The following is a 26,290-nucleotide window of genomic DNA, read 5'->3' as shown; positions in this document are numbered from 1 at the left end:
ACATATGCACTAAACCTGTGACACTATACCTATGTCTGGTTGAATGACACTAACCGTGTACTGAACATGTGACATTATACATATATACAGATGAATGACACTAAACTAACTTGAACTTGATAAACATACAAATTACTATCAAGTCAAGTCAAGCTTATTGTCATTTAACTTGTACACACGTATACCGTCAAACGAGACTTTTCTCCGAGCCAGGGTATAAAACGCAGTAGTACACAGACACGCAATAACTTAGGAAAGTAAGGACAAAATTGACAGATGAATTAAACATAGATAAACAAAGTAAGGTGCATAAATTAAATATTGTAAGGTACAGAACAAATTAACCAGTGATACTTCAAATGTGATGCAGCAGGGAGTTCAGAAGCCTTATGCCGCAAAAACTTACAACACTCAATTAATAACCAACTGGGAAAGAGCAGAATATTATTAATTGTTTACAAGGCACAGAGACAACCATTCCACACCATATACCCCTCACTAAAAGCCACAAGCCTCATTTCAATGCTGCACCCATTTAAATAGATACAAAAGTCCCTAAATGGCTACAATTAACACTAATTGATACAAATCACATTGATACAATCAACACTCAGTTCAAAATGACTGTCATTTTTACATCAAATAAATTGTTAATAATAACTGCTGTTGACAGACTGTTAACTTCTGTGCAAAATTTAGCCCGTCATTATGTGACTGATAACTTTTAACATAAATTATATTTCCTGCATGAAGACTACTTTAGCATTCCTATGTAAATATGAGTTTATTTATTTATAGATTTAGACATAACAGTATGAAACAAGCCCTTCCAGCCTCACCAGCAAACCACCTAGTTAACACTAGCCTAATCACAGGACAACTTACAATCACAAACAAGAGAAAATCTGCAGATGCTGGAAATCCCAGCAACACCCACAAAGTGCTGGAGGATCTCAGCAGGCCAGGCAGCATCTATGGAAAAGAGTACCAATTAGGGTCCCCAAACTTTTTTATGCCATGGACCAATACCGTTAAGCAAGAGGTCTAGGAACCCCTGTAGCAGTACATGTCCAGACTGTGGGGAGAGCGTGGAGCACCTGGAAGAAACCAATGCACACAAGCGGAAAAGATATAAACTTCTTACAGCCGGCACCGGAACTGAACTCTGAATTCTGGACTATCCGCTGTTAATAGCATCATGTTAACCGCTTCGCTGCCTCTGCCTCCATGGTACTGGTAAACTTTGGAAAGGGCTATTATCAGGACTAAAGAGGTTAAAGATTGGCTGTAACACGTACAGCACGCTGGAGGAACTCAGCAGGTCGGGCAGCATCCGTGGAAACGAGCAGTCAACGTTTCGGGCTGAGACCCTTCGTCAGGACTGAAGAGGGTGGGGGCAGGGCCCCTGTAAAGAAGGTTGGGGGGGGAGGGTGGGAAGGAGAAGGCTGGAGGGTGTCAGATTAAAAACCAATCAGAGGAAAGATCAAGGGGTGGGGGAGGGGAAGCAGGGAGGGGATAGGCAGGAAAGGTGAAGAAGGAATGTAAGGTGAAAGCACTGTGTAGTAGAAGAAGGCAGAATTTGCTGTATTTGTCACGCGTACATCGAAACATACCGTGATATGCATAATTTTTACATCAATGACCAACATATTCCAAGGATTGTGCAAGAGCTGGCCACAAGCGTTGCCATGGTTCTGGTGCCAACATAACATGACCACAACTCACTTTCCTTAACTGCATATTTTGCTATATTTTTAATATTTCATTAATATAATAAGAATAATAATTCATTACGGGTTTTAGGTAAAAATGCTTTAACTGCCACATGATACACTTGTGCCTCGCTTAAAGGTGAAGTTAGCCCAGCAACCTCGAACTCTCTTGTCCTCCCTTGAATAAATTTAATGTTTTGAGGTTACAAAATATATCACATATTTTTTAGAATGTGGGGGAGAAACCAAATCACCTGGAGCAAAACCACATCATCATGGGGAGAACATACTGGCACAAGCTCCTACAGACGGTAGTGGGAATTGAACCAGAACCAGTGATTGCAGCTGCTGTGAGGTAATTGCACTAACTGCTACATTATCTTGTCATCCTGTGAATGCCAAAACTACGTTTTGCAGAAATATTTTATGCTTTATTTTTCTTCTATATTATATCAAAAAACTTTCTATCTTCAGTGGATACTTAATCAGTATGACAAGGTATGTTTCTTACCAATACATGATGGAAGTGGATAATCCCAGGCTCTTCGCTCTCCAGTCATACATTTCAGGATACTGCTTCCATGTAGAGTGTAACCTGGGTTACAACCGTAGGAAATAGTGCTTCCAGCAAAGTGGCCCTGGTCGCTAATTTTGTATCCAAACTGAGGCACACCAGGTTCTTCACAGTGCGAGAGCTCGAACCCTGAAATGGGCCACACAATAAACTGAAATTATTGAACCAAGCAGATCCAACCTTGACCAAAAAAAATGGAAATGTCAGAGGATATCGCATCAAAGTTTAGAGATGAACTACCGAGGAATGAAAGAGCTTTATCCACTTGACCCATAAAAGTCAAATAAGAATGAATTTTCACTTAGAAAAATTGAACTCCTTAAATACAACAGCACCAAATTATTTATGAAGACAGGTTCTTCTTTAATATAAAATAGCTTATGGCATTAAAGTCTGATGACATTTTTTGATCTTTTAATTCAGTTATATATACCTTATATATAACTTATTTAGATTTTTGTGTACACCATTTTAAGTTCAAACTTATATTAATTGCATATAAATATAATACTTATAGAGTCACAGAGACTCAATACAGAAGTAGGCCCTTCAGCCCATCTAGTCTGTACCAAACCATTTAAACAGCCTTGTCCATCGACATGCACCGGGATCATGGCCCTCCATACACTTGCCATCCATGTACCCATCCAAACTTCTCTTAAACGTTGAAATCAAGCTCACATGCATCACTTGTGCTAGTGCAATTACAATAATTATAACTATTACTCTAATAATAAGCATTTAAGAGCTTATTTTAGCCCAGCTTTTTTGAATATCATTCGTGTCTCCAGGCATTTCTGAAGATAACTGTTGATAACTTCTGCTCTCTTTGAGGTCATTAGTTTGGATCCTTATCCTGCCATCAGCTCAAACTTCATCACTAAATTAGTTACAGAAGTCAAAGGAACGCAATCTGCAGAGGGAATCCTGGAATGTTTTTAATTGCACACTCACAAGTTTTTTTTTCCAAAGTTTAAAGTTCGAAGTAAGTTTATCATTATAGTACATATGCATATGTCACCATATACTACGTTGAGATTTGTTTTCAAGATTCAAAATTGTTTAATGTAATTTCCAGTACGCAAATGTAAAGGAGAACAATACAATTGTTACTCCAGATCTGATGTAGCACAATGAGATAAAAAAACTCAGTAAATATAAATACATAAGATAGCTTATATATATATATATATATATATGTCCAGAAAGTGACATGAGGCACAGGAATGTCTGTACATAATTTGACTCTGAGAGGGAATGATAAATTAGTGTTGGTGGGGTGGTGTGGAGGGTGGGTTAGCGGGTGGTGGTGTTGATCAGCCTTACTGCTTGGGTAAAGTAACTGTTTTTGGTCCTGGTGTGGATGCTATGTAACCTCCTCAATGATGGGAGTGGGACAAACAGTCCATGAACAGGGTGGGCGGGATCCTTCATGATATTACTGGCCATCCTCCGACACCTTTTTTGTATAGGTGCCCTTGGTGGTGCCAATGGTGGGCGGTTTTCTCTCCTTTCTGTCGACTGCAATGCAATTTCTGTACCATGCAGTAATGCATCTGTAGTGTCGTGAGTGTGGATTACATAGTCTAGCTCTCTTCAATCTCCTCAGAAAGTAGAGGCATTGGTGAGCTTTACTGATTGTGTAGGATGTGCCCCGGGACCACGAGAGACGTGCACTCCCAGGAGTTTGAAACTGCTCACACTGATTGTGTAGGATGTGCCCCGGGACCACGAGAGACGTGCACTCCCAGGAGTTTGAAACTGCTCACACTGATTGTGTAGGATGTGCCCCGGGACCACGAGAGATGTGCACTCCCAGGAGTTTGAAACTGCTCACACTGCTGTATCACCAATGTAAAGAGGGATGAGAGTGGTGTGAGTTCTTGCAGGCATTTATAGGAAAATACAATAATAATTGTGAAAAACAATAAATAACAAAGCAAGACTCATATTCTGTGTGTGCTGCTTTGGATTTCCAGCATCTGCAGAATTTCTTGCGTTAATAAATAACAAAGATTGACACACAACCAATGCGCAAAAGAAGACAAACGTGCAAATAATTAAAAATGTAAATAAACAATAATGAGTTGTATAGTCTCTGAAAGTGAGCTTATAGATTGTGGAGTCAGTTAAGTGTTGAGGTGGATGAAGTTATCCACACTGGTTCAGGAGCCTGATAGGGTTCTGAAGGTACTAAATGTTGGGTAACAACAGTTAATTGCAGATTAATAACTGTTCCTGAACTTGCTGTCATGGACACTAATGCTCCTGCACCACAATGCTGGTAGCTAGAAGAGAGACTGGCCTGTATGATTTTATTTGTGAGTCTGCAAAAGTCAAAGTCAGAAATATGAGCTGAAATCTTTTGATTTTAGAGATGTAATTCCCTAATTTATCAGTTGTGTGAGACATTCACTTTCATTAAGAGAATCATCTTATAGATAGATTGGACATGGAGAGGATGCTTCCAAGAGTGGGAGAGCCTAGGACCTGAGGGTACAGTCTCAGAATGGCAGGAGATCCCTCTAGAACAGAAAGGAGGAGGAAGTTCTTTAGCCAAAGAGTGGTGAATCTGTGGAATTCATTGCCGCAGATAGCTATGAAGCCCGAGTCATGGGGTAAATTTAAAGTGGAGATTGATAGGTTCATCATTATTAAGGCTATCAAAGGTAATGAGGAGAAGTAGAAGAAAGGGATTGAGAAGGAAAGTAAATCGGCCACAGAGAAAACTTGATGGGCTGAATGGCCTTCTGGCCGAAAGAGAAGGTTGAAATCCAAAGACTGTGAGCTTCTGAGAAATGACCCGAGATGGTGATGAACTCTGACGCAAATTCAAATCACTTTGTTATAATTCTCTGATCTTGTTTAAATGTCTTTAAATAGTGGTGTGCTCAAGAGCAATTTATGCAAGTTGATTTGACATACACTGATGACATGGTGGAATTTTGGAAACACCTGAATGCCTTCTACTTTAGCTAATGTAGCAATATGCTGCACTTTTTATAATGATGCCAAGAAATTCTCATTGTCACCCTTTCTCGTGACTCAACCTCGGAGTGCATTTTGTGCTGTACTTCAATTATAATAAGCCTTTCAGATTTTTAATGGACAATATATAAAAAGACTAATTCCATCACTCTTCCTGGATGCTCTTTGAGGCTGAACCATCAGCAGATTTTCCATTTGATTTGCTCATTAGATTGTTTTCAGACCATGCACCACTGACACGACCTATCCCCACCTTTTAATATCCGAGAGCCCATGGTCAAGTACTAAAGGCCTGGAGGCCACCTGCCCGAGAGCCTGTGAGGGTGGATGAATGGTGTTGTGATAGCCAGTAGAGTTATTCTTATGACACTCAGTTAGCCACATGGGAGGAGTTCACATACTCTTCAAGCAGATCAATAAAGTTCAGTTCAATATCCGGCATTCTGGCACCTTGGTGTGCTCTGCACTCTCCTTCAAAATTGAACACAACAGATGGGAGGGGGGCAAGGGGCTTGATTTGCTCTTCTTGCTTTGTATTTTGTCTATTGTTGTTGCTATTGTTGCGTGTGTTATTCTGCTTAATATAGTGGGAATGCTGTCTAGACATTGGAAAGTGTGGCAACAGTTGCAGGTTGCCTCCAGAACATCCTTGGATACGTAGGCTGTTAATGCAAATGAACATTTCACTGTATGTTTTGGTGTATATGTGATAAATAAATATGACTCTGAATTTGGAGATTACCAATCATTGTAATATCAAAGTCAAAGTCCAAAGTCCAGGTAAATTTAATACCAAAGTACGTATATGTCACCATATACTTCCTTTGAGATGCTTTTTCTTACAGGTATTCACAGTAGAAAAAAGAAATTCTACACACAAGGAAAGACTGACAAACAACCAATGTGCAAAAGAAGACAACTGTACAACTACGTAGTAAATAAACAAACAAATAAACAAATAACTAAATAAATAATACTGAGAACATGAGTTGTAGAGTCCTTGAAAGTATGTCCATCAACATTGAAGCAAACACGAGGGAATCTGCAGATGCTGGAAATTCAAGCAACACACACAAAATGCTGGTGGAGCACAGCAGGCCAGGCAGCATCTATCAGGAGAAGCACTGTCGATGTTTCGGGCCAAGATGTCGACAGTGCTTCTCCCTATAGATGCTGCCTGGCCTGCTGTGTTCCACCAGCATTTTGTGTGTGCTCCATCAACATTGAAATTCTTTTTCTTTCAGGCAGTTACAAGAAAATAAAGAAATCCAATAAGATTTATGAAAAACTGGACATAAATAAATTCTGACGAACAACAAATGTGCAAAGAAGACAAATTTTGCAAGGAAAATATATATAAATAAATAATACTGAGAACATGATTTGTAGAGTTCTTGATAAGTGAGTCCATAGGTTGTGGAGTTGAAGAGAATGAAGTTATCAACATTCGTTTTGGAGCCTGAAGGTTGCAGTATAATAACTATTCCTGAACACCACAGATATTGCTGAAACTATCATCCACACACTTGTTAATACTATCTTTTATTATTCCAAAGCATTCCTGGGAATCCCCCATCTTTCCTTTTCCTCTTCCTACCAGCTTTATCATGCAAACCTCTTTTATGTAAACATGTGCTGCCTGCTAGAGCTGCCTGTAGAGTTTTAAAATTCTCTCTGTGTCTGCAGTCTATTCAAGCCCTTCAAAATGCCCAGTCGTCCTGACCTCCATTACAGCCTCAATTTCGTTGCTCCACCACTGGCAGCTGTGTTTCTGACCTGAGAGCATCCTCACATCAGCCATTACTCTCTGACTCGGTGCAGCATCCTCCCATAATATAAGAAAGCTACAGCATTACTATATCAGGTCAGTATCAATGCGGGGCTTGTATGAGTCTAGGACAAAGAAATGGGCAGGAAGAGTCAATCCGGACACACCCACCCTGCAGATAGCACATTAAGGCCATTAAAACAAAATCCTCACACACAATCTTAAAATCTAGGAGGTTAATCTAATCAATTTTTCCAGTTAGCCCTTTCTATGTATTACCCCCATCTCTACACTTTAAACTACTTTTTATAATGCTGTTTTCTTTGAAAAGATATGCTAGTATCTACTTATGTAAATTTTATTTCACATCCATCTTTTAACATCTAACTTCATCAGCTATTTTTTCATACTTTATAAATATTATACTTTATTGCTATTCTTTATTTTTATTTAATTCTTATAATGTTTTACTCTTTACGTGTTGTTGCTCTTATTTGCATGTTGTGCCCTGGTCAACACACCACAATCAATTCCAAATTCATACATATGCCGAATAAAAGTGATCCTTGATTCTTTCACCATAAAGCCAAAGATTCAGAGATAATTTTACTAAACCTCATCACTACTATAACTCCTTTTCCTTCTTTAAAATGCCCTTTAAAACTTAATTGACTGCTCCAATATCTCCTGAGACAGCACAATCAAATTATGCTTCCTCACATGCCTGTGAATCAAAAGAGATATTTTATTAAATTAAAGCCCCTAGAAACTTCAAGTTTTGATTTTACTCCAGCTGAGCTCTGCATACAGAATTCAAATTTGTATAAATATTAATTACTTAGTAAGGACTAGTCATGTTATAACTCAGCAATGAATCTTCTTTTTTAAACCTCTATTGTTTTTACGGAATAAAAAGAAAAAAAACACAATATGCGTCATTCATAAGTTGAAAATATAACAAAGTTGAAGAAAAAAAAATATTGGGAAACAAAAGAAAAAAAAATCAAAAAAAAGACACAACCATCCCACCATGAAAAAAAAAGCAGTCAATTCAGTTCATTACTTTCAACATCTTGAACATTATTCTCCAGGAACTTGTAAAAAATGTTCCATATTTCTCAAAATTTGTCAAGTTTGTTTTTTGTAATGTAGCTTATCTTTCCCAGAGCAAGATAAGAAGTCATTCCTTTCAACCTTTGTTAGAGTCCACTGGTTGATGGTTTCTTCCAAGAATAGGCTATGCAGCGTTTAGCTTCCAAAAAACAAATGTTAAGCAGAGACCTTACATTTTTGGAGGTTACAAAGTCATTTGGATAAATATTCAGAATACATAATTTAGGATTGAGGGGCACCTTTTTCCCAATAATCTGACTAATCAATTCCAGCACCTTCTTCCAGAAACAGATTATCCGGGGGCACTCCCACATACAATGAAACAAAGACCCCTTTTGATGGTTACATTTAATGCAAGTGTCTGGAATGTTGGGGTTAAAATGATGCAATCTGACTGGAGTAATGTACTGTCTGGTTATCCATTTATATTGTAATAATTTAGAGTGAGTGTTCACTGATTGGGTTTGAGCTAAGGAACAAGCTTCTGACCATTCTTTTTGAGATAGATTCTCATTCAAATCAATTCTCCATGCTTGAAGTATGTTGTCTGATGACTCTTTGCATTTGCTTGCAAATAAATTGTATAGTACAGAAACATGTCCCCTAGCTTCAGGTAAGTTCAGAGTGATGTCTTCTAGGGTAGATAAAGGAGGGAATTTCAAACTGTAACCTTCCCTGGACATAATAAAACTTCGCACCTGAAGGTATTTTAAAAAAGCGTTTTGTTGGAATTCCATATGTGGCCTTGAGTTCTTCAAATGACATAAATGTATCGCCCCTATAAGGATCAGACACCTTTACTATGCCTCGGGTCGCCCAAGTTTTAAAACCAGGGTCTGCTCTGCCGGGCCTAAAGCTGTCATTACCAAAGATGGGGGTAAACTGGGATAACTGTGATGTCTCTCCCAAATATGCAACAGCATCATGCCAAATCATCATTGTATTTTTTAAAAAAGGATTTTTAGTTTGTTTAATCAGTTTTTTCTTATCTGCTGAATACAAATAAAGATCTAGAGGGATATTGATCGACTGGGATTCCATTGAGATCCAAGTAGGGGGGTGATCCCTAACAAAGTAGAACATTCCTGCTCTAACTTGGGCCGCTCAAAAATACCATATAAGATTTGGTAGCTGTAGGCCGCCTCTATCATACGGCAAATATAACAGGGAAAGCCTGAGTCTTGGACGTCTATTATTCCAGATAAAGTTAGAAAAAACTTTCTTCAATAAATAAAAGAAAGATGATGGAGCAGAAAGTGTGATAGATTGAAAAAGGTAAAGGAACTTCGGTAAAATTGACATTTTTAGAATGTTTATGTGTCCAATCAGAGATATAGGCAATTTCAACCATCTGTTTATAAGTTGAATAACTGAGTCTGTGAGACGATTATAATTAGTTGGGATAATTTCATCAATAGTAGGAGTGATTTTAACACCCAAATAAGTAAAACCCTGTACTGACACCATGAATGGAGTTTGAAATGAGGGATTGAGTCTCTCATCTTTATCCATGAATAATATTACAGATTTATTGTTGTTTATTTTATAGCCTGCAAAAGTACCAAAAGTACTTATCAGGTCAGTTAAGGCAGGTTATGTTTGTTTCAAGTTAGAACAAAACAAAATTACGTCATCCGCATACAGGGCTATGCGATGTTCTATATCTCCTATAGTTATTCCTGCTATGGTAGCCTCTTTTCGAATTGCCAGAGCAAGCGGCTCAATGGCCAGGATAAACAGGAGGGGAGACAGGGGACAGCCTTGTCTTGTTCCCCTTTAGAGTTTGAAAGGTGCCGATAAAAGTCCATTAGTTAAAATTTCAGCCTATGGGTTAGAATAAAGAAGCTGTATCCATCGTAAAAATTTCCCCCCTGTGGTGAACTAGATATACCTGTCTGACTGCTCCTGTGGCTCCTCCCACAGACCCTGCTGACTGCTCCTGTGGCTCCTCCCACAGACCCCTGTATAAAGGCGACTGTGGGCTGCTGCTCTCCCTCATTTTCCCCAGGATGTAGTGCTGTTTATTCTTCCAGTCAATAAAAGCCGATATCTCGCTTCCTAAGTCTCAGCGTGAGTTATTGATGGTGCATCACCCCCTATACCGAATCTTTCTAAAACTTTAAACAAATATAGCCATTCCACTCTATCAAAAGCTTTCTCAGCATCCAGTTACAGAATAGCACTATCAGAGCTTTCAGACTTCTCGTAGAGTATATTAAGCACTCTTTGGATGGTGTGGAAGCCCTGTCTTCCCTTATCAAAACCATTTTGGTCAGGGTGCACCATCTTTGGCAAGAATGGCTCCAGCCTCCTAGCTAATACTTTACAAAGAATTTTGAGATCATTATTCAGAAGTGAAATTGGTCTATAAGATGCACTTAGGGACGATGATTTTCCAGGTTTTAGTAGTAGTGTAATTACTGCCATATTAAGAGAGGGGGGAAAGGATCCAGTATCAAATGACTCCTGATACATATCAAGCAAAGGTGGTATTAATTTAGTTTTAAAGATTTTATATATTTCAATCGGAATGCTATCAGGCCCAGGACTTTTCCCTCCCTTCATATTAGTTATGGCTTCAGACAATTCTTTATCCTCTAAGTTATACTCCAGCAAGGTCAAGGACATTTCATCCAGGGGTGTAAGTTCTAGCAAATCCAGAAATTCCTTTTGTATTTGTGGAGTTGAATCCGAATATTCTGATGTTTACAAATTTTGGTAACATCTCAAAAAGATATTATTTATTTCCTTTGGGTCAGCAGTTGTCACCCCCTCATCTGACTGTAGGGAGTTTATTGTCCTTTCTGTATGTATCTGTTTGATATGCCAGGCCAAGAGTTTACTAGCCTTTTCACCCTGCTCATAATAGGATTGCTTCAATCTCATCAAACTTTTTGTTACCTTATCAATGGACAATACATTATATCTAGCTCTCAGTTTGTTAAGCTCTGCAAATAGCTGCTGAGAGGGATTTTGAAAAATTTCAGATTCAGTCTCTTCTATTCTTTTCTCGGGCTGTTCTATTTCAAATCTAAAAGATTTCTGCTTAAAGCTGGTGAAGCTAATCATCTGACCTCTAAGAAAAGCTTTAAAGGCTTCCCATCTTTTAGCCGCAGATGTCTGGTCCGTATTAATTCCAAAATAGTAGTCTATCTGTTCTCCAATAAACTTTATAAATTCTGGATCCCTAAGCCAAATATTTTGAAGCCGCCACCTTGGGGGGTAATGTAAAGCGTTAGGCTGGTTCCAAGTAAATGAAACTGGAGCATGATCCAAAATTAATATGCTGTCATACCAGCAGCTTGAAATTGTAGATATGAAGGTAGCTGAAAGTAAGTAATAATCAATTCTGGAAAAGGTCTGGCAAATGCTAGAATAGCAAGAAAAAGCTAGTTTATCTGGGTACTTCCTTCACCACACATCAACTAAATTAAAGTCTTTAGCACATTGCAATAACACTTGTTTGATTGTGAGAGGTATCTTTCCCCTTAGATCTGTCTAGTTCAGGTTGAAGTGCACAATTAAAATCACCACCTAAATAAGGTAGCCCGGCAGAGCAGCTAATGATAAAAACAGGTGTCTGAAAAAAGCTGGATTGTCATCATTTGTCCCAAACACATTGACCAAATTGAACCTGGTTGAGAAAATTTCACATTGAATAATAAGGTATCTGCCAGATTGATCTTCAGTAACATTAACAAGGTGAAAAGGCACCAATTTATGTATAAGGGTAATTACCCCCCTTGAGTGTGAGTTAAAAGACGCTGAAAAAACCTGTCCCGGCCATCTCTTCCTTACTCTTTAACTATATCTTCAGGGGTTAAATGGGTCTCCTGCAGAGAAACTATTTTGGCTTTTAACTGTCTTATCCTACTCATTACTTGCATTAACTTGACAAGTTTTTTTTAATCCTCTTACATTCCAAGAGGTAAACTGAAGTCCGCAGGACATAGACTATTAGTTATAATTTCAATCATGTTGAGCTGAATTGATTTAGAATGACTGTTAACTCAGCAATGAATCTGATTGCATTTTAATCATGTATTATCTGAAGCTGAATCGGAAGCAATTCTTTGTAAGTCCAATCGCTGTTTCTGACCTGCTGCCAGAAAGTCCATAACAGTGATAAGTTATGGCGTAGAGGATGCCACAGCCCATACAAACTGTCAATTCATCAGAGCTACAATCAAGTACCATAAGCACTATGAGTAAATCAGCGGTGCATTCGATTGCAGTGGCTTCTACGGAGTTAACCAAAGTTAGTTCTGTGTTTTGTACTTTGACCCTGCAGTAACATTGTTTAGTTTGGCTGTATTTATGTATGGTTGAACTATGGGTAATTCAATTCGGTTAATGATTAGATTAGATAAGATGTATTCTTGGGGCCATCCACAGCCTTGGGGAATCAGAGCAAGATAAATTACACACACTTGTCTTGCAACCACAGCTTTTGATCATTTGCCCCGCCATCTCTTTGAGTGGTTTGATGTTTATATTCATTACATAACTTGAGTGGAAGGTGCTTTGGATATTTTGCAATTTATTTGGTGCATTGAATTAATAAATAGAACTGTTTCATAAGAGAGACTTGAAACCACCAGTCTAAGCAAAAGTGAAGGGGTTCTGAATTTAACTGTTTGGGTTAAGAGCAGTGAGATTTTAAACCAAGACTTCTCCTTCAGTAGTACCAACAAAAAAAAAACCCAAAACAGATATTGTTATCAGATATTGTTTTATGTTACCTCATAAAATAAGATGTTGTGTTAGTCCAAGTTGCAAAATCTGTTGGCTACGCCAGACTTTCAAAGTCAAAATTAATTTATTATCTAAGTACATACATGTCACCATAGACTACCTGAGATTTGATTTTTTTTTTGCGGACATTTACAGGAAAATAAAGAAATACAATAGAATTCAATAAACAAAGACTGACAAAAATAATGCACACTCAGTACCCACTCTTGTGGGTGAAAATGCCTTGTTTATGAGCAAGGTCGGAGGAAAATGGCCAAAATGTTTCAAGCTGACAGGAAGGCGGCAGATCTCAAATAACCACATAATGCAACAATGGTGTGTTGAAGAGCATCTCTAAATGCACAACATGTCTAACCCTGAAGTGGTTGGACTACAGCAGCAGAACACCATGAACATACACTCAGCGGCCACTGTATTAGGTACAGGAGGTGCCTAACAGAGCAGGCCACTGAGTGCATGTTGCATCTTATCACTGGTCACACCATAAGCTAAACTAGCTACAAACGTTAGCAGAAGATGTTTTACTTTGACAAAGCTGTAGTTTTCGTCGAAAATCTTCCAAGATAATTAAAACGCAGTCTAAGACTGCAAATGGGAATTATTTGTTTAAAACCGTCATATTTACTGACCGTTTTGAACAAATAACAACCCCGATTTAATTTTGGGGGTCATAGAGCAAGCTGAAAAACAGAGAAGAACGTGCAACATTAAATAAACCAACTTTTACCAAATTTAATCATCGAGTAGTACTAGAATTGCTATTGGTTTATTATTGTCACCTGTACCAAGAAACAATGAAAAGCTTGTCTTGCATACTGTTCTTACAGATCAAATCATTACTCAGTGCTTTGAGGTAAAACAAGGTAAAAGTATAGCAATGCAGAATAAAACTACAGAGAAAGAACAGTTCAGGTAAACAACAAGGTTCAGCATCATAACGAGGTAGATTATGAGGTCAAGAGTTTATTTTATCGTACTAGGGAACAATTTAATACAGTAGTCTTATTACAGCAGGGTAGAAGACCAATTTGAAGCAGGTGTAACCTGCTTTCAGGCTTTTTTATCTTCTGCCCAATGGAAGAGGGGAGAAGATGAAATGTCTGGGGTGTGGGAGGGTATTTGATTATGGAATTAACGATTTGAATTTTAACTTATTACAGGGTAATTTAATGTCTCCTTCCTTATGTCACTTGGGATTTCTCTTAATTTTCTCCATTTATTTCAGCATTAAAGTTGCAATTCACTGTGAAATTGCTACTTGGACGAAAGATTTTATCTACACTAATTTTACACAAGGTCAGGTAACATTTAAGGGTTGTTCAACTCCTTAAATAATATTTAGAAAATGTTTCTTTATTTTTGATGGTTTTTGCAGAGACCATCATTAGCTGTACATTGTATTGATCATATTGTGAGATGCTGCCATGGAGTGTGAAATTATCTTGAATTTATTATAGGGTACATGAGTAATTAATAAAAAAGTGAAATTAATTGCATTTTTACTAGAACAGCAGCATTTTTAAGATTTCAAAGAAAAAAATACCATTTCTAAATTGAATGAACTAATTGAAAATAGAGATAGAAAGAGGGAACAAGAGAAAATCTGCAGATGCTGGAAATCTAAGCAACACACACAAAATGCTGGAGGAGCTCAGGAGGTCAGGCAGCATCTATAGAAAAGAATATTGTTGACGTTTTGGGCCATTGAGAAACACTGAGGAGTAGAATTAAAAGAAAGGCGGAGGGAAGAGAGAAACACAGGGTGATAGGTGAAAACTAAAGGGGGAGGGATGAAGTAAAGAGCTTGGAAGTTGATAAATGAAAGAGGCTGAAGGCCATGGAAGAAAGAAAAGGTGGGAGGAGCACCAAAGGAAGGTGAAGGGTGGGCAAGGAGATATGGTGAGAGAGGGGGAAAGGGGATGGGAAATGGTGAAGGAGAGGGGGCTTGGGGGTCATTACCGGAAGTTTGACTAATTGATGTTCTTGCCATCAGGTTGGAGGTTTACCAAACTGAATAATGTGCTGCACCTCCAACCTAAGTGTGGCCTTATCATGACAGTGGAGAAGCCATGGATAGACATATCAGAACGGGAATGGGAAGTGGAATTAAAATGGATGGGATTGGGAGATCCCGCTTTTTCTGGCAGATGGAGCGTAGGTTCTTGGCAAAGCAGTCTCCCATTCTCCCTTTCTCTCTCTCAATCTTAAACTCCCCTCTTTCTCACAATAGTTATTCTCTCTTCCTTGCTCCCTCCCTATCTATCTACAGTATCTATCTATTCTTTTCTAATTCTGTCAACTCCTTGTTCTTTAACAATATAGAGCAGATAGACAGAGTTAGAAAATAGAACAGTACAGCAAGGTTACAGGTCTTTATCCCCACCCATGTTGTGTTGAACTAATTAAGTAAATGACACCAGATTGAACTAATCCCTTCTGACTGCTCCTTTCTCAACACATATCTATTACAGCCCATTTTCGAGTTGGACTATCAACATATTATTTGAAGAACTCTCTTGGATGCGCCTAACGGATACTACCCTCTTGCACTAAGATGATGCCAGTCGATATTTGGGAAGTTGAAGTCACCCACTATGACAGCACTTTGTTTTTGCAGCTTTCCCCAATTAGGCAAAAGATCAGGATTAGGCTATTTGGCCCGTCAAATCTGCTCTGCAATTTATTCAAAGCCGATCCAATTTTCCTCTCGGCCCCAATCTCCTGCTTTCCCCTCCGTATCACTTCATGCCCTGAACAATCAAGAATCTATCAACCTCTGCCTTAAACATATATAAAGACTTGGCTTCCACAGCTACTGTGGCAAAGAATTCCACAGATTCACCACTCCCTAGCTAAAGAAATTCCTCCTCCTCATTTCCATTCTTAAAGGATATCCCTCTATTTTGAGGATGTTTCTCTAGTCTTAGACTCTCCCACCATAGGAAACATCCTCTCCATATCCACTCTTACAAGGCCTTTCACCATTTGATAGGTTTCAATGAGTATACCCTTCATTCTTCTGAATGCTAGTAAATGCAGGTCCAGAGCCATCAAGTGTTCTTCATACGACAACCCATTCAATTCTGGAATCATTTTTGTCAACCTCCTTTGAATCTTCTCCAGTTTCAGCACAACCTTTCTAAGATAAAGGGCCCCAAAACCCCAAATAATCCATGTGAGGCCTCACCAGTGCTTTATGAAGCCTCAATATTATGTCCTTGCTTTTATATTCTAGTCCTCTTGCAACAAATGCTAACGTTGTGTTTGCCTTCTTTACCACAGAATCAACCTGCAAAGTAACTTTCAGGGAATCCTGCACAAGTCCCAAGATCCTTTGCATCATTTTTGTATTTTCTCTCCATCTATAAAATAGTTAATCCTTTCATTTCTTCCACCAAAGTGCATGACCATGCATTTCCCAACACTGTATTCCATCTGCCATTTCTTTGCCCATTCTTCGAATATGTCTAAGTCCTTCTGTAGTCTATCTACTTCCTCAAAACTACCTGCCCCTCCCCCTATCTTCATATTGTCTGCAAACTTTGCAACAAAGCCATCAATTCCATTATCCAAATCATTAACATATAATGTAAAAAGAATTAATCCCAACACAGAGCCCTATGGAACACCACTAGTCACTGGCAGCCAGCCAGAAAAGGCTCCCTTTATTCTCACCCTTTGCCTCCTGCCAATCAGCCTTTGCTTTATCCAGGGTAGAACCTTTCCTGTAATGCCATGGCCTCGTAGCTTGTTAGTCAGCCTCATGTGTGGCACATGGTCAAAGGCTTTCTGAGAATCGAACTACACAACATCAATCGATTCTCCTTTGTTAATCCTGCTTGTTATTTCTTCAAAGAATTCCAACTTATTTCTCCAGCAAGATTTTCCCTTGAGGAAGTCATGCTGACTAAGGCCTATTTTATCATGTGCCTCTAAGTACCCTGAGACCTAATGCTTAATAATTGACTTAAACATCTTCCCAACCACTGAGGTCAGACTAAATGGCCTGTAGTTTCCTTTCTTCTGCATCGCCCCCTTCTTGAAGAGTGCAGTGACATTTGGAATTTTCCAGTCTTTTGGAACTAGCTCTCCCACAGTTCAAAGATGCATCGACTGGTAGACAAGGCAAGGTCTCATGATTAGGCTAGGCCAAAATTGGGGAATTGCTGAGCAATGCAGATCAAAGGCCCAGACGGGACTATTCTAAGCTATATCTCAATAAGTAAATAATTAATTATCAACATTGTTGAGGTTGGGAGGATTGAGAACACTAAGTTCATATTCAGAATCAAGTTTAATATCCCTGGCATATGTCGTGAAATATGTTGTTTTGAGGCAGCGGTGCACTACAATACATAATTTTAAAAATCTATAAATCATAAGCAGAATATATATAAGTTTTCTCTTTTATTGCTCTCTTTTTTTTGTGATTGTAGCAATGAGCAAAGGACGTATCCTGGGTGATGGGAGTTCAAAATGATGTATGCCTTCTTTTTGAGGCATCGCCTTTTTTGTTCCAAGGAAAGAATATCACCAGTAGTCTGTCCTGGTCCAATTGTGTTGACGTCACAGCCATGAAAGCTCACTCATGTCTGGAATTCCTCAGGAAGCTAAAGAAATCTACACATCCCCATCAACCCTTACCAATTTTCTTTGATGTGCCACTGAAGGCATTCTGTCTGGATGCATGATGGCAACTGCTCTGCATATGACTGAAAGAAACTGCAGACAATTATGGATATAGCTCAATCCATTACAGAAACCAATCTCCCTCTATGGACTCTGTCAATACTCCTCGCTGCCTTTGTAAAGCAAAAGACCCCACTGGCCCTGGATGTTCTCTCATCAGGCAGAAAATACAAAATCCTGAAAGCACTTGTCATCAGGCTCAAGAGCAGCTTCTATCCCACTATTATCAGACTCGTAAATGGATCTTTCGTATGATAAGATGGACTCTTTACCTCACAATCTACTTTGTTATGATCTTGTACTGTATTGTTTATCTGCACTGCACTTTCTCAGTAGCTTCTACATTTTATTTGACATTATTATTGTTTTACCTTATCCTAGCTCAGTGCATTGCACAACAATTTGAACAGAATACAAGATAAGCTTTTCACCCGCAAGAGAAAATATGCAGATGCTGGAAATCCAAGCAACACACACAAAATGCTGGAGGAAATCAGCAGGCCAGGCGGCATCTATGGAAAAGAGTAAACAGTCGACGCATCAGGCCGAAATCCTTCATCGGGACAGTCAAATGCTGCCTGGCCTGCCGAGTTCCTCCAACATTTTGTGTGTGTAGCTTTTCACTGTATGTTGGTTTATGTGACAATAATAAACCAATACGAATACCAAAGTCTGTTCCTCAAATTGTTCTAAAACAGTAAAATTTGTTTATCTTCGTTTACTTGGTTTAATGTCGAGGAGGTCATTAATAATTTATTTTGTGCTTCAGAGAAATTTCAACAGCAGCTAAAGAGATCTCTGAGATGAAACCATGTTACCAGCTTGAGACATGGCCCCATCTACTGTTAAGTTTGCCTATCAGTCCACTCTCAGTAGCTAACTGTCACTCCCATCCAAAAACTAAACCTTTTTTCCTCCAAAGATCCTTTTGGAATTCTTTTATTTTTAAGTTGCCTCTGTGGACAAAGTTGATAAAGTTGTCAGCTTTTGATGACAGATAACCAAATGTGATGTTACCATTCATTTCGATAGGACTAGAACATAAAAGCAAGGATGTAATGTTGAGGCTTTAAAGGCACTGGTGAGGCCTCACTTGGAGGATTGTGAGCAGTTTTGGGCACGTTATCGGAGAAAGAATATGCTGTCATTGGAGACAGTTGAAAGGAGATTCCGGAAAATGATTGTGGGATTGAAAAGCTTATCATATGAAGAACATTGGATGGCTCTGGTCTTGCACTCAATGGAATTTAGACAAATGAGGGGGATCTCAATTAAACCTATTGAATGTTGAAAGACCTCAATTGACTGGGATGTGGAGAGATTGTTTCCTATGTGGGGGAATCTAAGAACAGCAGCATCAGACTCTGAATAGAGGGATGTCCATTTATAATGGAGATGAGGAGGAACTTCCTTAGCCAGGGAGTGGTGAATCTGTGGAATTTGTTACCACAGGCAGTTGTGGAGGCCAAGCCATTGGGTATAACTAAGGGAGAGGTTGATACTTTCTTGATTAGTCAGGGTATGAAGGGATATGGGGAGAAGGCAAGAGATTGGGGCTGAAATGGAAATGGATCAGCCATAATGAAATGGCACAGCAAACTCAGTGGGCCAAATGGCCTAATCCAAGTCCTATATCTCATGTTCTATTGTTCTTAAAAGATTATGATGATCTTTAGTAACTTGTATATAGAAATAATTGAATAAGTAATTGCAAAGCAATGTTTCCTCTGAGGTGTGCGCTGGTACATGCGCACACATCTTTTGCTACTAGCACACAAAGGAATTTAATTGCACACAAAATGTTGTCATCCTCTCCCTCATTGATATATTTCATGATCGTACACAATTACATTTCCTTTTCCGGTTTCTGATGCGGATGGTGTTACCAACATGGAGTTTGCGATGATTTGTCTGCAGATTTTAGAACTGGCTTTTATTATACTGTTTTTATTCAAGAAATTATTGATTCACTATGTCAAATTTTCTATGCAACTTTGCAAAGTTGATGGACATTGGTGGAACCTTTCTTGCATCTAGTGCTGCCTGTGAAAGAGGTTGTAGCCCAATGAATAAAATCAAAAAACAAACTGAGAAACTATTGAAGTGAGCGTCATCTGAATATGTTGATGAGAATTCAAAGCTATCTGTTGTAAGGAGGATTTATGAGTCTTGACAGGGTTTACAGAGAGTGGGTAAATGCCAAAGACTGGAGACAGAAAAATGACTGAGCAATTTAATATGTTCATTATCTTCTTCAACTTTATGTCTCTTGTGCAATAAAACTACAAGATCTGTGCGGTATTGAATGGTTTCCAAATAGAACACCTATCTGGATATTTTGTCAACTAGCTTTGTAATTTTTAAAGTTTTGTTTCATTTCAAATAACTTTAATAATGTGATAGTTTTGATATTGTTATATGCTGTCACATAGTATATGAGGAATAAGACTCATTGATTAGCATTATTTTGTTTCCTTAAAGCAATGAACAATAAGCTGGACTTTATTGTTTGTTACCCTTAGAATAACTTCAGGTGTACTTCCACGTAAAATACAATGTGCACGTGTTTGATGTCACTAGGAAAAAAAACTGCACAACACAAGATTTTTGCTCACATCGGTCATTATAGATCACAGCAAACATTGCTGCAAAGGTCAACTGTTTGTAATTTTGTCTGCAATAATTTATTTCCACTACTTTGGAATTAATAAGCACCTATGATTTTACCCCTGTGAAGCTTTTTTTTTTACATTGTTTAACATCTAGTTTCTGTACAAGAAAGCTGATATAATGAGAGCTGAAGTACTGTACTCACCATTGTAAACAAGTTGAAAACCTTCAGCAGTGTTTTCAGAGTCAGTGTTAAACTCCAGCCACAGATGATTGGATGTACTGCTCAAGGTCACACCCAGCATCCCAGTGCCAAAGAAAGCCCCCAGAAGATGAGCAGAACTGTCTTTTCCGTCATATATCTAATCAAATAGACAAATAAACATAGTAATCACCATGACGTAAAGTAATAGATGCCGTGGAGGCCAAACAATTGAGTATATTTAAAGCAGAGGTTGATAGGTTCTTGATTCATCAGACCGTCAAAGGTTACAGGAAGAAGGCAGGAGAATGGGGTTGAGAGGGTTAATAAATCAGCCATAATGGAATGGCAGAGCAAACTTGATGGGCTGAATGGCCTAGTTTGGTTTCTATGTCTTATTGTCTTACAATATAGAACCAATGTAATATAAACATACTTAGATCCATTTGGGTAGAAGATATAAAAGCCTGTGAGCACATAACTCCAGGCTCCAAGACAGCTTCAATCCCATTGTTATCGGACTCTCGACTGGACTTCTTGCCCGATACGGTGGACACTTGGCCTCACAGTCTACTTCATTATGATCTTACACCTTATTGTTTACCTGCACCACACTTTTTCACCTTAGTCTGCATTGTAATTATTTTACCTTATTCTATCTCAACGTGCTGTGTAATGATTTGATATGTCCGCGCAATATGCAAGACACGTTTCTTATTGTATCTTGGTACATGTGGCAATAATAAACTGATACCAGTACAAAATGCTGGATTTTGCTGAGCAACTTGTTGGGAATAATATTGTTATTGAGCTGAGGCAATTTTGGCCTTTCACAACTTTATACTTGTATGAAATATTCTGTGAACTCAGCGTAGTTTAGACATTGTGGAACGTATAGCCATGAAGCATTCACTGAAAGCCATGAAGAATGCCAGAAAGGGCTTTGCATTATTTTCCTTCATATGACATGCCATTCACTGGGGCTCTGTGTGTGCCCATGGATGCTGAAGCCATCGGGCAGACTGAGCAGCTAATCACCGTGACAGATTCCCACAAGTATAAAAGTAGACAGAAAAATAAAAGAACTGTTTTACACTGAGAAACATTTTACACTGAGAGTTAGTACAGAGGCATAAATTTAAATTAAAGGCTGAAATATCATAAACATTAGAAAAAAAACAAAATGTTTTTCTTTTCCAAAATATTCCAAAGAAATACAAATCTTTGATATTTAGCTTAGAATGATAAACTCTTCTCGGGCTTCCAGCTGGGCACAGGAATTGATTTTAACCAATGTTTCGAAGACAAACTCTGCCAACTCTTCTAAGAGAAGTCAAACCTAATGGAGAAATAAGGCAGATGAACTTGTTACACTGTTACAGATTGTCAGGTATGATGTTGTGGCCATCACTGAATCGAGTCAGTTGTTAAGGATGAAGTTATTGAGTACTTGATGACGCAGGACAAGATCGGACAAAATCAGCATGGTTTCCTTAAGGGGAAATCTTGCCTGATGCACCTGTTGGAATTGTTTGAGGAGATTACAATTACAGTTACTGGCATGGTTACTGGCTGATGGGTATAAGGCAGCAGATGGGAATAAAAGGATCCTCTTCGGGTTGGCTGCCAGTGACTAGTGGTGTTCCACAGGGGTCGGTGTTGGGACCGCTTCTTTTTATGCTGTACATCAATGATTTAGATGATGGAATAGACAGCATTGTTGCCAAGTTTGCAGATGATATGAAGATTGGAGGAGGGGCAGATAGTGTTGAGGAAACAGGTAGGATGCAGAAGGCCTACACATCAGGAGAATGGGCAAGAAAGTGGTAAGTGAAGTACAATGTTGCAAAATGCATGGTCATGCATTTTGGTAAAAAGAAATAAATGTGAAGACCATTTTCTAAATGGAGAGAAAATCCAAAAATCTTAGACGCAATGGGACTTGGGAGTCCTTGTGCAGAACACACTAAAGATTAACTTGCAGGTAGAGTCAGTGGTGAGGAAGGCAAATGCAATGTTAGCATTCATTTCAAGAGGTCTAGAATACAAGAGCAGGGATGTGATGCTGAGGCTTTAAAAGGCACTGGTGATGCCTCAACTCCTCATATAAGAAAAAAATATGCTGGCATCGGAGGGGGTTCAGAGGACATTCACAAGGATGACTCTTGGAATGAAAGTGTTATCATACGAGGAACATTTGATATCTCTGGGTATGCACTCACTGGAATTTAGAAGGATGGGGGTTGGGGGGATCTCATTGAAACTTTTAGGTTGTTGAAAGACCTAGACTGAGTGGATGTGGAAAGGATGTTTCCCATGGTGGGGGAGTCTAGGACAAGAGGGCACAGCCTCAGGATAGGGCGGCATCCACTTAAAACAGAGATATGGATAAATTTCTTTAACCAAAAGGTGGTGAATTTGTGGAAGTTGTTGCCACTTGCAACTGTGGAGTCCAGGTTGTTGGGTGTATTTAACTCAAGAACTTGATAGGTTCTTGAGTGGACACGACATCTACGGTTATGGGGAGAAGGCCAGGGAGTCGGGCTGAGGAGGGTAAAAAAGGATCAGCCATGATTAACAGGCGGAGCAGACTCGATGGGTCAAATGGCCTAATTCTAATACTATGTTTTATCGTCTTATTTTTGGCAGAGTTTGTCATTGAAACTTCAGTTAAAATCGGTATCTATACCTGGCTGGAAGCCCAAGAAGAGTTTATTCGTTATATGCACTGGGAAAGCACCAGATCCTTTCTTTTAGTATGGAATATTTAATAGATGACAGTTTGCAGTTATAACATGTTTTTTGCAAGACTAATGAGTTGCTTGGTGGCAATTATGGCTCAATTTGTCATTAAAAACTTGCATACATCATTCATTGGACTACAGATTCCGGTGTATATTGCAATGTTTTAAATTTGACAGAATTGTTAGTAACAGAATTAACAGTCAAGATAATTACTGAATCCATGCAAATGTAGAGTGTTTCAGGAAAGTGCGTCACAGTCCTCATTATGTGTGAATGCATGGATGCTGTAGGAGTTTTTTTTTGAGTGAAATCAACCAACTTGTATGGGATGAACTGTGTAACATTCCTGCTAGGAATGCTCACATCTGAGCACTGTTTCTCCATCACTGAAGGACAACAGCCTCCTCCTGCAGGAAATGAAGGGATCATCGTCAAGCCTGAAGATCAACTTTTGATTCTTGGATAGCTCAAGAGTTTTCCAGCTGAGTGGTAATTCTTCAGGCCCTATATTGTTGGACTCTTGAACACCAGGATATTTGCCTTGGCTGCCTATTTCCAATAATGGAAAAAAAAATTAAAAAAATAAAAAAAAAGTTAAAAACACAGATCCAGTTAAAAGAGTAAGTTTTAACCATCATGGGCTCTAGCCTTCGTAGTATCCAAGACACCTTCAGGGAGTGGTGCCTCAAAAAGGCGCTGTCCATCGTTAAGGACTCCCATCATTTGTTTTTCTCAATGCTACCATCAGCAAGCAGGTACAGAAACCAGGAACAGCTTCTCCCCCTTTGCCACCTGATTCCTGAATGGGCATTGAACTCATGAACACTACCTCACTATTTTATTTCTATTTCTGCACTACTTAATTTATTTTATATATATATTCATATTGCAATTCAGATTTTTCTCCATTATTATGCATTGCATTGTACTGCTGCCACAAAGTTAACAAATTTCACAAAATATGCCGGAGATATTAAACCTCATTCTAATTCTGGTACCAGCAGGCCTAGCAACAAGCAGGAGAAGCAGCAACTAAAACCTTCGGCTGAGCATTGATTTCAGAAAGTATGGTGGAGCACATATTCCTGTCTGTATCAATGATGCTGAGGTAGAGAAGCATTGGAGTAAATAACACTAAGAATTGGCCCTGGTCCTACACGTGGACACTATGGCCAAGAAAGCACGCCAACATCTCTACTTCCTCGGAAGGCTAAGGAAGTTGAGCATGTCCCAGGTAACTCCTACTGGTTTACATATATACCGTAGATACAACAGAGTAAGTATCCTCTCTGAGTGCATCACAGTTTGGTATAGCAACTGTTCTGCCCAAGACTGTAAGAATTGCAAAGAGTTGTGAACATGGCCCTGTATAGCATGCAAATAAGCATCTTCTCCATTGACTGTCTGCTTCTTCAGAAAAGTTGCCAACATAATGAAAGATGCCTCACACCCTGGTCATTCTTGATAGTACTGCAAATGGTGTTAATGATATATTGTACCTATGAGTGTACACCAGAAAATTCAGTTACTTCTTATATGACCATATAACAATTACAGCACGGAAACAGGCCATCTCAGCCCTTCTAGTCCATGCCGAACGCTTGCTCTCACCTAGTCCCACCTACCTGCACTCAGCCCATAACCCTCCATTCCTTTCCTGTCCATATACCTATCCAATTTTGTTTTTAAATGACAAAATCGAACCTGCCTCTAACATTTCTACTGGAAGCTCGTTCCACACAGCTACCACTCTCTAAAGAAGTTCCCCCTCGTATTACCCCTAAACTTTTGCACCTTAACTCTTACTCATGTCTTCTTGTTTGAATCTCCCCTACTCTCAATGGAAAAAGCCTATCCACGTCAACTCTATCTATCCCCCTCATAATTTTAAATACCTCTATCAAGTCCCCCCTCAACCTTCTACGCTCCAAAGAATAAAGACCTAACTTGTTCAGCCTTTCTCTGTAACTTAGGTGCTGAAACCCAGGTAACAGTCTAGTAAATCTCTTCTGTACTCTCTCTATTTTGTTGACATCTTTCCTATAATTCGGTGAACAGACTCTTCTTTATCCTCTGATATTTCCCCCCTCATCTGATGAATTATCTATTTAACTTCAAGGAATAGTTGCATGCACAATTCGCCCCAAATTATGACAACAACTGCTATTACTCAACTGCAAAAACTTTACCAGACATGTATTCAACCTTGACCCAAAATTAATATTCCACCTAAAAGAACAGTATCTACATTTGCTATTAACTCTCTTTGCATGAAAAGATGTGAAGTTTGAAATTTTTCACAATGCTGGGATATCAAACATATATTTTCTTTAAGTTTTCCCTTTTCTATTCAAATGATACTTCAGCTGCTACAAAGGGCATGATCAAAGTTCATTTGCAGGCACGGAGATAGATCAGCAAAATCCATTGGTCCATTGGTAGTAAGAATGGCAAATGGAATGTTAACATTTACTTCAAGAGAATTAAAACATAAAAGCAAGAATATACTGCTGAGGCTTCATGAGGTATTAGTCAGATGGCACGAGGAATGCATTGAACAGTTTGGATTCCCTGTCGAAGAACGGATGTTCTGGCATTGGAAAGGGGTCTGGAGAAGGTACTGGAGGATGATCAATGAAACGAAAGGGTTAACTTATGAGGAGAGTTTGGTGGCTCTGGATTTATACTGGCCAGAGTTTAGAAGGATGAGGGGGAATCTCACTGAAACCTATCGAATATTGAAAGGCCAAGACAGAATCAAAATGAGAAGGATGTATCCTATAATGGAGAGTCTAGGACCAGAGGGCACAGACTCAAAAAGAATAGAGCGATGTCCATTTAGAACGGAGATGAGGAAAAATCTCTTTAGCCAGAGGGTAGTGAATCTGTGGAATCCATTGCCACAGATGGCTGTGGAGGCCAAGTCATTGGGTGTATTTAAGGCGGAGGTTGTTAAGTTCTTGATTAATAAGAGTGTCAAAGAGTATGGGGAGAAGGCCAGAGAACAGGGTTGAGGGGGATAATAAATCAGCCACGTTAGAATGGTAAAGAAGACTCGATGGGCCAAATGTCCCAATTCTACCCCTATGAGTTGTGCTTTTCTGGTCTAAAAGTAAAAGTAGAGAACATTATCA

General features: G+C 39.0%; 1 protein-coding gene across 1 annotated transcript in view; it reads right to left on the bottom strand.

Annotated features, from left to right (window-relative positions):
- csmd3b (CUB and Sushi multiple domains 3b) overlaps positions 1–26,290 on the bottom strand; it is a 2,154,916-nt gene that overhangs the window by 399,020 nt on the left and 1,729,606 nt on the right. The window contains exons 23-24 of the mRNA XM_073038951.1: positions 20,415–20,571; positions 2,224–2,415 (exon numbers count right to left, since the gene is read on the bottom strand). Coding sequence (XP_072895052.1) covers positions 2,224–2,415; positions 20,415–20,571 — 349 coding nt within the window. The remainder of the gene's footprint in view (positions 1–2,223; positions 2,416–20,414; positions 20,572–26,290) is intronic.

The sequence above is a fragment of the Hemitrygon akajei genome, chromosome 1 (assembly GCF_048418815.1).
Source record: "Hemitrygon akajei chromosome 1, sHemAka1.3, whole genome shotgun sequence".
NCBI lineage: Eukaryota > Metazoa > Chordata > Chondrichthyes > Myliobatiformes > Dasyatidae > Hemitrygon > Hemitrygon akajei.
The sequence above is the reverse complement of the archived record's forward strand: the minus strand, read 5'-3'. Positions and strand labels throughout refer to the sequence as shown.